Source organism: Austrofundulus limnaeus, unplaced genomic scaffold (genome assembly GCF_001266775.1).
Source record: "Austrofundulus limnaeus strain Quisiro unplaced genomic scaffold, Austrofundulus_limnaeus-1.0 Scaffold142, whole genome shotgun sequence".
In the NCBI taxonomy this organism is placed as follows: domain Eukaryota; kingdom Metazoa; phylum Chordata; class Actinopteri; order Cyprinodontiformes; family Rivulidae; genus Austrofundulus; species Austrofundulus limnaeus.
In genome coordinates, this window is record NW_013952544.1 from 453,233 (window position 1) to 466,945 (window position 13,713).

At 40.2% G+C, this 13,713-nt stretch overlaps 2 protein-coding genes across 3 annotated transcripts in view; both read right to left on the minus strand.

Moving 5' to 3' along the window:
- The window catches only part of klhdc8b (kelch domain containing 8B), a 149,677-nt gene extending 141,998 nt beyond the window's left edge, over positions 1 to 7,679 (minus strand). For both annotated transcript variants that reach the window (XM_014016273.1, XM_014016274.1), the window contains exon 1: positions 7,297 to 7,679. The gene's annotated coding sequence lies outside the window, so the exon portion shown is untranslated. The remainder of the gene's footprint in view (positions 1 to 7,296) is intronic.
- Positions 7,680 to 8,135: 456 nt separating this feature from the next.
- Positions 8,136 to 13,329, minus strand: si:dkey-32e6.3 (uncharacterized; the record flags this gene model as incomplete). Its single annotated transcript, XM_014016275.1, is given in 4 exon segments — positions 8,136 to 9,320; positions 9,793 to 9,925; positions 12,039 to 12,199; positions 13,111 to 13,329. Coding segments are annotated over 4 exon segments (690 nt in total), but the record flags the coding sequence as incomplete, so codon positions are not given.
- Between the last annotated feature and the right edge of the window lie 384 nt (positions 13,330 to 13,713).

Here is a 13,713-nt window from a genome sequence, read left to right on the forward strand (position 1 = left end):
TTCTTAGGCTTTGTAAGATCAGTCAGCTTTGGCGAACATCTTTAATTGAGTTGCTCCAGAAATGAATCCGTTACATCTAATCATTACTTTCTGAATGTTTCACTGAAGTCCATCTAACGGTTCATGAGATATTTTGCTAACAGACAGGAACAGGCAAAAACATTATTACTCACATTCACATTTGGCAGCAGGTAAAAATATACTTGACAGCGAGGTTGGGTGATATTGGCACAAAAAAAAAGAATCACGATTAATTGTGGTATTTAGATAARGATTAATATGACGATTAATCCCCTGGATGCCCTCATATCTTGGTCACATGACCAATTTAAATCACTCTAATGGGAAATATTTGCTCTCTGAAAAATCTGTTCCAAACTGTGTCAAAAGTACTGACTTTAGGCTTTACATCAGTTTAATTGTGTTGATAGTACAAGTAAAACCGGAGTTATGATAAATAAATATACAGAACTTTTTAAAAATGTTTGTTGTATTTGAAGCAGAGAGGAGCACTGAGCAGACTGACCGGGGAAATCTGCCTGATGCCATTAATCCTATTAATCATGTGCCAAAAAACAGTTTAAAGTTGCTGATGATTAACTGCACATACCATTTTGCCCAACCCTAATTGTTATGCAGACTTTGTCTTGTACATAGCAATTATAGCCAAATAGTGATGCAAAAAGTAAACAAATAATTTAATTACAGGCAAGAAAAGCAAACAAATGAGAAACTGATGAACCCTCCTTCAATCCTGAGTATCAACAGCACAGATTGTTTAAATCTGCATAATGCACATAATGTAAATTCAAATCAACATACTCATGTTCTTTGGTTAAAATACTCGTATATTACTTTGAATTTACTCAACTCAGTTAAARGGAACCAGGTAATATAATATGGTTAAGTAAATCCAACATTTTATTTTTACAGTGAAGTTGCTCAGGATGGTTTTATAAATTCTACCAAGTTCAGGAAGATAAACTTCAGCAGCTCTTTAATCCCAAACATCAGGAGGAACAAATCAGCTGTAATCCTCAGACAAGATGAAACGACAAGGAAATTAATTTCACTCGGAAACAAAACAAAACAAAACAAAACAGCTGGTACAAAATCCACTCCTGGAAACATGAAAACATGTTTCTATTTCCTTCACACATAGTCAGTGTTTTTTTTTTTCCTTTTACTGATTTGAGTTTTTGAATAAATCAAGTGTTTGATTGTTGCTGTTTATTCAGCACAAAGCGAATAAAAGATGTCAAATTCAGCCAAGTCTTTTACCCTTTCCTCGCTGAACGAAGACCTCTAATGCAGGGGTCCCCAAATTTTTTCCTGTAAGGGCCACATAACTTTTCCCTACTCTGGTGGGGTGCCGGAGTCAGTTTGTAACAGAAAAAGTGTGACTATTGCAGGAGTGCCTAAATGTAAAAATMTATTGTTTTCCAGAAAGCACAACCAAATAACCCTCTCTGGGTTGTTCACAGTATGTATTCTGTATTCACAGTATGTATTCCATCCTAACCGGATGGAGGACGGTTGGAAACTGGCGTATATCGTAAGCCCACCCACACAGACCAATATTTGCGTTTTGACTCCCACCACCCACTGGAACACAAGTTAGGAGTGATCAGGACTCTGTACCACAGAGCAGACAGTGTCKCTACAAACCCAGGAGCCAGGCAGAAAGAGAAATCACACACACGACAGGCCCTGGAGCAGTGTGGTTATCCTGACTGGGCTTTCCTGAAAGCAAACAGGAAACACAGACAGGATTCCATGCAACCTTCAGGTGAAAATGAAGACCCCAAACCCAGACCCAAACCAGTGGTTATTCCGTATGTTGCGGGTGTTTCGGAGAAACTGAGACATTTATTTTCTAAACATGATGTCCCAGTAGCTTTCAAACCCCAAAACACATTACGGCAAAGGCTGGTTCACCCCAAAGATCCGGTGCCCCGGCACAAACAGAGCAATGTTGTATATGCTGTTAAGTGCCAGGAGGACTGCGACCAGTTATACATCGGGGAAARAAAGCAGCCACTGTTCAAAAGAATGTCCCAACACAGACGAGCTACATCTAATGGCCAGAACTCTGCAGTTTTCACTCATTTACAGGCCAGCGGTCACTCTTTCAGAGATGAGGATGTTCTCATTCTTGATAGAGAGGAACGTTGGTTTGAGAGAGGAGTAAAAGAAGACATTTTTGTGAAGAAAGACCGTCCATCATTAAACAGAGGTGGAGGCCTCCATTTTCAGTTGTCCCCCTCCTACAGCGCAGCTATTGCCAGTATCACTCCACCCCCTGTTAACAATAGGTGTTAATTAGGTGTCAACGATAGCCATGTGAGGTGAMTATCAGTCACATGGAGGCAGGGCTTAAAAGCCTGAATTTAGCCTGAAACTCTCAGACTGAAGAAGTCTCTTGGAGGAGAGACGAAACGTTTCATTAGAGAAGAACCCGTCCAGAYGACCTATACAATTTTTTTCTTTTTGATTTTTTACCTGGATTACTGAGATGCATCAGGACGATATTCTGCTGAGCTAACAGTCCACTTTTTAGCTTTGAGAGTTTGTTTGCTCGCATTTGGCCTTGCAAGCTATCATACTTGTCTTTGTGACGGGATTCATAGTGTCGCCGCAGATTGTATTCTTTGAATATCGCTACCGCCTCTTTACAGATGAACAAAAAAAATAATGGTTTGTCCACTGCAGCTTAAATGTCCTGCATTCTGAATCAATTTTTTCTCTGACCTAATCTTTTCGCCATTATTCCATTCTCTCTTTGAGAGAGGCGGGTTTAGGATTTTTTTCTGGGGGGTTGCCAGATAGGGGCACAGACCGCAGAAGGGTGGAACAGAATGTCACGTTATATGRGTGTATGTATGAAATAGTTACTAACTAATAATAGTTAATAATGAAAACAGTTCATAACTAAGGAACATTTTATTGCAAAAGTCCAACTTTATAATCAAATATAAATACACATATATGAAAAAAAAAAAAACTAAATTCTCTCTGGTATTGTTCTGGGGGCCGGACCAAATGGGGAGGCGGGCCGGATCCGGCCCACGGGCCGTAGTTTGGGGACCACTGCTCTAATGGATCGGACAAATCTATTTGAAATGCTTTGCTCGTTTTTTTTTTTTTTCAAAAACAGCATAATTAATTTGAATTTATGCCTTTTATCTAACAAGCCTATCTGCGACATCAATAGCTAATTTCATACATGAGAAATTTCACACCCCGACAGCCCGTTTGTCCCTCAGTCTGTGTGCAGTGAGGATGAGGAGGAGGCAGAGTGGGCCGCAGCCTCCCTGCAGGGTCCTGACTGAAGGTGGCACTCTGAGACCCGCCCCAGCAGCGCCTGGCCCTGCAGCGCCTGGCCCTGCAGCGCCTGGCCCTGCAGCGCCTGGCCCTGCCGGATCCACAGAGACAGACCCACACGCTGCACGTCAGCTGTAATCCTCATTATGCAAATGAGCTCCTGCTGAGCTGGGAGTCATCATTAGAGGTCAGATGGGAGAAGGCAGAGTGAGGCAGAATCATGWCGGCTAAAAGAAAAAAACCCAGAGAAAATAAAAAAAAAAGACTTAAAGCACAGAGGAATGCATGTCGCCCACCGCCTGTCGTGAGTTTCAGACTGAGATCATCTTGTGATGAGGAATGAAGGAGCTGCAGCTGCTTTGGTCAAACCTTAAAAACACTTCATGTGATCTTGTGATCAGGGGGTGCTCAGAGCACGTGTTGGAGATGACTCTCAGCTACTTCCACATGGAAATGAATCTCAGTGTCGGTAAACGTCAATGAGGTATATTTAATACTCTAAAAAGAAAAACCTGTTAATCTGGTAAGTCCTCAGCATTGTTTACATCATTTGAATGGCCCCATCCCTTTAAGTAGACTGTTTCAAGATGGCGTCGCACTTAGCACATCTTGGCCCCAGCCTCTTGACGGGGGTAGCCTCTCTAGTGTAAATACCTCATTGGTAAAAGTCATTCAGGTGTCGCCATTTTTGTGTCAATTCAGAGGAGGCATCCTTCAAAGTTTAAATTAGCTGTTGGGGCATCGMATTGACCTCCTCTTCAGGTTTTAGACGCCTCATTTCAGTGTAGCAGCATCTTAAATCAATAATTTATTTCGTATTAACCCTACGATGGAGGACCYGTCCAGAAAGCTAGCGCTCTATCGCTCGAATGTGCCGACAAGAGGGAGAAAAAAAATCCCAGTTTACACATTTCAAAATAAAGCACAAGAGATTTTTTTTGTGGGCTTTTGTCATCTATTAATAGCTTGAAGRTTTTATTTTGAAGGTGAATCTTAACTTTCCTGTGTTGTTTAGCTGAAAGGTCCTAGCTTGTTTTATCAGAAAGTTATCAGCCTTTAGCCATTAATTTCTATTGATATTGAACACGTGTTTATTGTGATATATATCGTTACTGAATCATCGCACATCCCCTGAACTGGGATTCACTCTGTGTCTCTTTCCTGTCCCCCCAAACCTAGCCGGTTCTGTCCTGGGCCTGGTTCTGGTTCTGCTGGAGGTTTCTTCCTGTACAACAGGAGTTTTTCCTCTCCACTGTCACCAACGTGCTGCTCAGGATGAGAGACTGTGATGAAGTGATTCAACACAAACTGCTGGTTTCTTTAGATTATTTTTGTACAGAGCTCTGAGACGACAATTATTGTGTCTTGGTGCTAAATAAATAAACTGAATGACAGTCATGTTGATTGTCAGGTGACCGTCACTTTGAATTAGAGAGTTGTAGATGTACCTCTGACGATTACATCCTGACAGTTTCATTAAAATCCGTTCATGATATTTTGCTAATACAGACGAATGAACATCACACAAACCATCCTCTCAGCACAGGGAGGAAGAGGATGCTGCTCTCGCGGAGTGAGGATGAAGGACTCAAAGTCCGACCTCGTGGGAGGAGCAGAATAAAGTCCGGTGACTGACATCCACATCCAGATGTTGGGCGGCAGATTACAGAGTCTCTAGAAAAAGACTCGCGTCATCGAACAGCTGGCTGGATTTATGCTGCGAGTTTAAAAAGCTTTGAACTGAAGCAAAGAGCAGAAACCAGGAGGAATCCATTCAGCAGGACCACCGAGGCTGCTTTCATCGGACCTCCACACCAAAGCTTCAGCGCAGCAGCAGAAAGACTCAGAATCAAACAATTCATCAAGTAAAAGCTGCTCGTTTTGTTTCTCTTACGATGATTAACGTGTCTCTGAATATCAAATGTATGACCAGACCCCACGTGTGTGTTTACCTACAGAAACACAGWGTTAGGTCAGAGTGGTGCCGTCCACAAAGAGCTGTTTGAAGTGAAGAATCACGTTTATACTCAGATTTCTGGATTAAAGCATGCAGATAAAAGTGGACATTTTTATTCTTCTTTTTCACGTTTATATAAAGTGTTTTTTGTCTCAATTCCTTCTTATTGTAACTCCACAAGCCCCGCCCCTTTTCTGAGCTAAGTCTCAGATCAACTCGTTTTGAGGCTGTCTCTTTGAATCCAAACCAGGCGCTCCACACCCCACRCCCTCCAGCTTCCAGACCGGTTCGTTCTAGTTTGACAGAGGGGGGTTGTGGTTATATAGCTGTGCAGAAACTTTTTATTTACAAATGGATTAAAAGCTGTCAACGAGGAAAGACTTGTCCATCCAGCCTGACATGTTGGGAGTCAGAGAACGAAGACCACCAAACTGTGGTCCAGACTATGGCTGTGTATTGGCAAGAATTTGGCGATACGATACATATCATGACAGAGGGGTCACGATACGATATATCCCAATATATTGCGATACTATAAGCAAGGCGATATATTGTGATGTTTTTGTCAAAAATTCTATTAAATAAAAACCTCTTATTGAAAAAAAAAGAAAAACCAAAATTCGTTGTCTCAGAAAATTCTAACATCACATAGACATACTTTTGATACATTTAGCTGTGTTCTGCTTTGTATGTGTTTTATTTTATTTGTTTCATATTTCTTATTTCATCCATGTTTTCAATTATTAGACTAAATTTGACAATAGTTTGAAAATATTTTTTTTGCAGCCTTTAGGCTTTAATATTAATTTACAATTTGGTCACCCACCACTGAACCATAGCCTCTACCTCAAGAGGTAGAGTAGCCAAATGGCTGGCTCACTGCTGCCAACTAGTGGTCAGAGGCTGAACTACAACATAAAAATGAACGGCTGGCAGGAAAGTTGACATTTTAAACCTTAATAAAAAAKATCGATACAGGGCTTTAGAATATCGATACAGTATCGTGAAACGAAATATTGCGATATTTCGGTGTATCGATATTTTCTTACACCCCTAGTCCAGACCTTATTTGTGGTCCAGACCTTACTTGTAGATATGTGACAAAATGTTAAAACATTCCCAAATTGTGTTAAAACTCATTTTATAGGATGCAGATAAAAATCAAACGAGAAAATAATACAAACTTTGTTCAAATAAGTTGAAGTTATGTACWTTTAGAGCCAAATTTGGGCACTGACCCAATCAGATACTGTTTGTGGGCCTTCAAAATACACTTCAGGGTCTATGCTTTTTTTATGAAAGTTGCTCAGAATATAGAAAACTGTTTACACTAAAATATATTTTATCTTTCAATGAATACTATACATCTGTGGTGTGACTTTTGATGCAAATAATTTGATGTAACAGTTGAGAAAACATAACAGAAAACAGGGTTGAATATAACTCTAACAGTATTTAAAGATAAGCAGCAGCTGGAGAGACTAAATTCAACTTGTCTGCCTCCTAGAATCCAATTACACAACAAAATGTTTTTAATGGCTACACAAGTGGATTTTGCACATGTCCCCTTTAAAACGCTTTGTTTACATTGACTGCATACCTGCATTTCATAACTGCATATCAAGATATATTGGGGGAATAAACTCTATGAATTGCACCAAAACCTTTTGTAGGTTTAATTCACTTTTTATTTAAATGAGCACCTTTAAATCAGACTGCAGAAGCCCTGAGAAGAGACCCCAGAGCTCAGAGGATCAGTTTGGATCTACAGCTTGATCCTCCTCAATCATTTTTATTGCTTGTTTTCAGAAACTTCAGTCAGGTTATATCCGCAGCCCGCAGAGGAGCTGCCAGCATGAATCAAGCAGCAGCGCGTCTGTGGCGACATTTGTGCGCCAAGGTGAACCAAATAATCCAGACTTTCTGCTCGTTTACCGCCACGGAGCTAAAGAAAACGCGGGGGTGCAGGACATGAGGAGGAATCCGTGCAAAGTTTGACATAAACCGTTCCTTACCTTCGTGTCCGGAACCAGTGGCGCGTCCGAACCCACGGGCGAAGCTCCAAGGAAGCGTTTATTTAAAAAAAATAAATAACAAGAAGAAAAAAGGCAAAGGATTGGGAGTAATCTCGCTCCTTGATTCTCTGTTCGGAGACACAATCCTGCAGAACCAACAGGTTTGATCATCAAGCTCGTTCTCACTGAAGAATCTCTCCTCTCTCCGCCTCCTCCTCCCTTCACCGCTGCGCGTATTTACGCAGGCACACCTCCCGCAGGCTCCTCGGCGACCCCCCCGAACAAAACAATCGATTAATCGCGGCTTCAACTCGACCATTAGGTCGCTGCGCAGATCCCCCGGAGGTCTGAAGCCTCCGACCTGCATCAGGTGAGTCCAAAACTCACCTGAAGGGTAGGAGGAGGCTGCTGCTGGAGGAGGAGCGGCTCCTCAAGCTGCTCTGCTGCCCCCGTGTGGTCCCAGAAGGATCTGCTTTTATTTTTACAAGTTTGTCTTATTGCAAATCAAAAGAAAATTATCTTTAAAGTAAAACAGCATAAACACAAAGTTTCAGATCATTTTCATTCATCTGAAAAAGTTTGAATTCTGTAAAATAATTACTGTTTTTTTTCTGTACAAGTTAATCTTGCTGACTGCACCTTTAAATGGGTTTTATGTATTTGTACTTGACTTTGTTTATTAAAAGACTCAAACACTTCATAGAAAATCTAACCCATTTACATAATTAACATTTAAAAACACAGATTTTACATATTTTTGTATTATAACGGCTGTTTTTAGTCAACTATGAGATTATCAATGACCTGTAAATGATCAAGAAATCACATTTAGTCTCATCAACAGCTTTGAAGTTTGACTTCTTTATTTATTTTTTTTAAAGATAATTACATTTTCAGGGCATCATCATGTTAAACACGATAGAGATGTTTTTTATTTCGTAAGTTTACGTCATGTCAAACATGTGAAAACTTCATCAAAACACTTCATCACTCACCACACAGCTTCAAATCATTCATGAGTCTGTAAATGTATTTTTAGGGAAACCCAAGGCTCAAATTCTACTAAAATAAATTAATTCTAGTGCTTTTTAATACAAACTCTTTCGTTCAGTCGTCTCTTTAAGCCTGAATAATAACTTTAAATAAAATTTCCTGAAACTTTATCAATAAATATATGGTAAAATCTTTAAAGGCTAAAGTGGCACGCAAATTTAAACAATTCACTAAAAGTGCTTTAAATATAAAAAACCCTACAGAGAATAATTCAGTGCAAACAGAATTATAAGGTTTGTCTTCTATATTTAAACAGGAGCTTTAGAAAATGGTTTCTTCTAATGTGAACCCAGCAGGAAAATATCCTCACTGCTGATAAGATCAGATAATTCAAATTTAATCCTATTTAAAAGCCAAAACTCTGCAGAAGTTCCATCACAACTGCAGTTTTCTGACACCGGTCCTCATTTATGTGACGCTTCAGTTGTTTTAGAAATATTCAGTTATTATCTTTGGTTTCTAAACTCAAGTAAACAACATTTTCTAAACAATCCAAAAGTTCTGACCTGATGATAAAAACTATCAGAGCTGAAATAAAAGCAGAAACTCCAGCTGAAGGGTTTTTCAGCAGGCAATAACTGCAACCCTCCTTACCTCACTCCTAATGTTTCTATTAGGAGTGAGTTTATTTATATTTGATTATCCTAATGTTTAATTTTTAAATAATTTGTGTAACATTCCTCCGTCTTAGCTTAGGGAGAAAAATTCAGTACATCTCTTCGATTAGCACCCTGCCTTGACCCGTAGGTCCTCGTGTTAAAAAGTCACACAGGAAGCAGTGACTGGAGTGTGTCCTACGTCGCCCCCTGCTGGAGATTCCTCTCGTAGTTTTCCATGCACATGTAGACGCGCTGAGTGAAGTAGCTCTGGTCGGAAATGGCACGGAGCAGGTCGGTCTGGACCAAGGTGATGTCGTAGAGCTCGAAGGTGGAGGCTGTGCGGGAGTCAGAACCACCGGGGTCCAAGAAAACCTGACAACCCCCAAACACAGGCGGTGTGAAAATATAAGACGTTTTCTCTCAAGCTGCGCTAAAACTTTTACATTAAACATTAGAGTTAACTGTGTTTGACTGTTAACATAATATTTCATGAATCACTAAATGATTTTAAATGAAACTGTTGAATGTACCCCTAACTGATCCGATTTAAGATGATGACCGTAAAAACCCTAAAATAAATAGAACTGAGTATATTTCTTTAAGGGAGTGTTCTCAACCAGGGTTTTGAGAGCCGTAGCTCTGGGATCGACAAAATAAATTAAAATAAATGATTAAATATGTCATTAATATTTAAATATAGTGCATATATACACATGGGGATCAATACACCAGTAAAACAAACATATTTAACTAAAAATAAAACTATTAATCCCGTGACATTTAAAGGGTAGAATTATAATGGTTTAGATAAAATCCATGTTTCCTTCAGTAAAAGTGTTCGAACCTTTGGGTTAACGATGGTGTCCTCATCGTTCTGTCGAATGTTGTCATCTATGAAGATGTGCTGCACGTGTTGGTCAAAGGGGTCGATCCACATCGGCTTCCCCCCTCGGATGGAGAAGGTATTGGAAGCCCACCTGGGAATAGAAACCAGTGTGTGTAAAGATTCAGATAAAAAACAAACAGAACAAAAAAACAAAGCTAGTGTCAGAGCAGCAAGGCCCCCACATCTGTCTGCCACTCATAGCACTATACACCCAACCTGTATGGCCCCTCCTCCCACAGGAGGGCGAGCCCAACCAGGCCCCATGGGTGGACCTCAGTGATGAGCCCTTCTCCCAGGTCTGGCTCGAGGCACTTGGACTTCTGTATTGGTCAGTTTGTCCATAATCAATACATTGATCTAACATAGGAGTGTCCATAAGTGGACATGGCACCAGGACGTCCTCGAGCTGCTGATCATTGATGGACTTTGTAATTATGTTGTCTGACCTGCCGCCGTCTGTTTTGGACACTCGGGTAAAGAGTTGTTGTCAAGACAAAGCCCAGACTGTATCCAGACTAAGACAAGACCAAGACCAGAGTCAGTGTATCCGGACCATAGACTTGAATAAGATCACTAGACTGAGTCCCGCCCATACCATCCACTGGTAGCGTCTGTGACAACATGGAGGAGCAGAAACAGACCAAACAGGACAACAGCTCACAGCCTCCATAGAAACTAATAGATAAACAGCAGCTGAACCGGATCTGTTTCACAGATTATCTGTCATGTTTTTACAATAAATTAATAACTATGTTAATTTCATTCAACAATCATGTAAAACAGCAGATTTATGCCAGAAAAATATATAATTTATAAGTAACAATGATCTAAACCAGACCTGAAGTCAGCCTGTAACTTAGACTTTAGCTAGTTGAAAAYTGATGACTTCAGCTAGTAATAAAGTATATTTATTATTTATTCTTACTGTCATAAAAAATAATATTTATATTTCCCAGTCAACAGTTAGAAAATGTTCTCTGGTTATAGGATGAAACTTGTCTCTATTAGCTAACATCTTAACAAGTCAGGTTCCTCTAACAGAAACCTAAAAATACTCACATTTATAATATTATTTTACACTCTGTAGGTCTAAATATTAATCAGACATTTATAATATTATTTTACACTCTGTAGGTCTAAATATTAATCAGACATTTATAATATTATTTTACACTCTGTAGGTCTAAATATTAATCAGAGGACAAAGTAATATTTAATAGTTTGTGTTAAATTGTAGCATGATTCATCAGTGCTACACTCTGTATTTATGCTCAACAAGCTAATATCTGCTAACCAGTTCAATAAATAACAGTGATTACATGGACTTTATAAGATTATTTTAATTTTAAACTGTTACATTATGTTCTGCTCAGATCACATTGAGCTAAATAAGATCAAATCTGCTGACTTGTGTTGTAAAATGAGACGTTTTCCTGTTCATCTTCTGTTAATAAATCCATAACACAAACAGCTTTTCTGGCATTATTTAAAACATTAGATATATTATATAAACTGTAAAATATTAATAATAATTGGATTAATATTATTATTAATAGTTTTAATGATTTCTACATTGTCAGTCCTTTTTTTTCTGCTCTGTCTCCGTACAGTAATGGGAAATCCAGACTCTGGACAGTTTTGCGTTAGCTGTTAGCTTCAGCAGCCGATCACATGGTCACGTGGTTTCTGAGCACTCCAGCTGTTCTATATAAACTCCTTGGTCCAGAAAGACCAAGACCAGAAAAAAAATAAAGTAGACACTTCAGCTCTAATACATACAGTGTTCTGTACACAGGTAGCTAACACGTACAGCTAATATTGACTACCAGTAAATCTCTATGAATGTGGTTGAGTTGGAGACGTGAACATTAAAAAGTAGTCTTAAGACAAAGACTGGTCTTGAGTACTACAACACTGGTGAAGAGAGGAGCTGAGCTGTGAACTGATCACTGATCTTTAAATGCTGGTGAGATGGATCGGACATAGCCAATAGACCCAAACGTGCAGTGAGGGTTTGTTGTGAACACTCGGCAGAAGAATTGAAACTTTTATGAACAGAATTTCCAGGGAATGCCCCCGTAATCCCCGCAGAGGTCTGGGCCTCCCTACCATCCCTGTGGCCCACTCCAGAACAATCAGCAGGTTTTGGGATGAAAGAACACAAAAACCCCTTCCTGATCTGAGCTGTAGAGGATGGTACGTACCAACCAAAGTGGTCCTGGAAACCTCCCAGACCCTGCACAGAACTCATGTACTGGTACAGYCCCCTCTCTCCGTCCTGAGAGGACACTCTCTCCTCAGCCCGGCTCAGGACGGTGTTTTTTTTGCTGCAGCGGATCTTGCCTGGAGTCAAATTCACACTCAGCTGGACCGAGGGCGAGACAAAGAGTTGAGGTTAGAGCCAGAAAGTGAATCCTCTCAGAAACAAAAACAGATAAATACTGTGTTCACAGTGTTTAAAACAATAAAGATGATGTCATGCAGAAAATAAATTGCCTGATGACATTTAAATTTCAGTACCGTGGGGGAACAATGAAAAAAATATTTAAGAGTGTTGAAGAGTTTATCACAACGATGCTGGAGCTGCTGCACAGAAAAAAAAAAAACCACCTGAGAAGAACCAGAATTTGTGCAGTTGCATCATGTCCTGTGATGGACCCGCCCCTCCCCTCCCTGTGAGCAGAAACCTGACAGGAGAAAACTAACCAGGTCTGACAGATCCACATTCAGACATCTCTTTCACCCTTCCATCACGCAGCCCACCCCCTCCGACTCATCCATTACAACCACGGTTATTCTTCAAGAATCAATGCGTTCCACTCCAGCAGACTAACAAGTACCACACCCTGTGGGAGAAGAGCACGGCAAGTGCATGTATCTAAATCCTACATTTAGGTAAAAAACAGCCTGATGTTAAAGCAGCCCCAAGGTTTTCACTCAAATTTCATTAAAATATAATCGTATATAATATAGTCAGTAAAATACTCTTCTAGTAATGAAGCAAAACAAAACAGGCTCCAAATACTGGACCTATGGGATAAATCTTGTGCCAGCAGGAATTGAATTTGAGTTGCTCAGATTGAATCTGAATGTGCATCATTTGAAATCGAATGCATTGGTTTGAAAATGAATTTTATTAAATTGAAACTGAATTTAAAGTTTTGAATGTGAGTTAATTTGCTTTGAAACTGTATTTTGGTTTATTAAAAACTCAGTTTGACTACTTTCAATTTCAGTTCCAAAATTCAGATTTGTGACACACATCTCATATGTCACCTTCAGCTCGGGCAGATCGGGGAASAGCGGGTGGGCTCCGTCGCTCACCGCCCGCGACACGCCTCTCAGCACGCGAGGCAGGTCAGTGCCAAACGTGCGGAACAGGACGGCGAACTGGAAGCCTTCCCGCGTCAGGTCTCTGAGCAGCTGGAAGAAAGAAGGCAGGATCCAGTGGTACAGCCGTCCGTCCTCTCCTCGAACAGCCAGGTCTTTGTCTCCCTGCGAGACACAGAGCGAGGAAACCCCGAGCAGCGTGTTACTGACACGGTTTACAGCTGATCCCATCATTACAGCGAAAACCTGACAGAAACACACAGAACGCTGACTGTAGAAAGAGCAGCCTGCAGCTGGGTTCTGACACGTAGAGAACAAACTCATCCCAGAACAGCTGCAGTGCAGAAGTCACACACTTTTTGGGTGTATGATTTTCTTAAACAAGAATTATGTTTTGTATAGTGGTATTAATTTATATTTTCAGATCTTCCAAGGTGCCAATTATGGAACTCTCTGTGCATTTCTGCCCAAATCAAATTCTGGAAGTGGTCATTCAACTAGATCTGTTACAAAAGGACAACTGATATTACCAACTTTTAAAAACTGTTA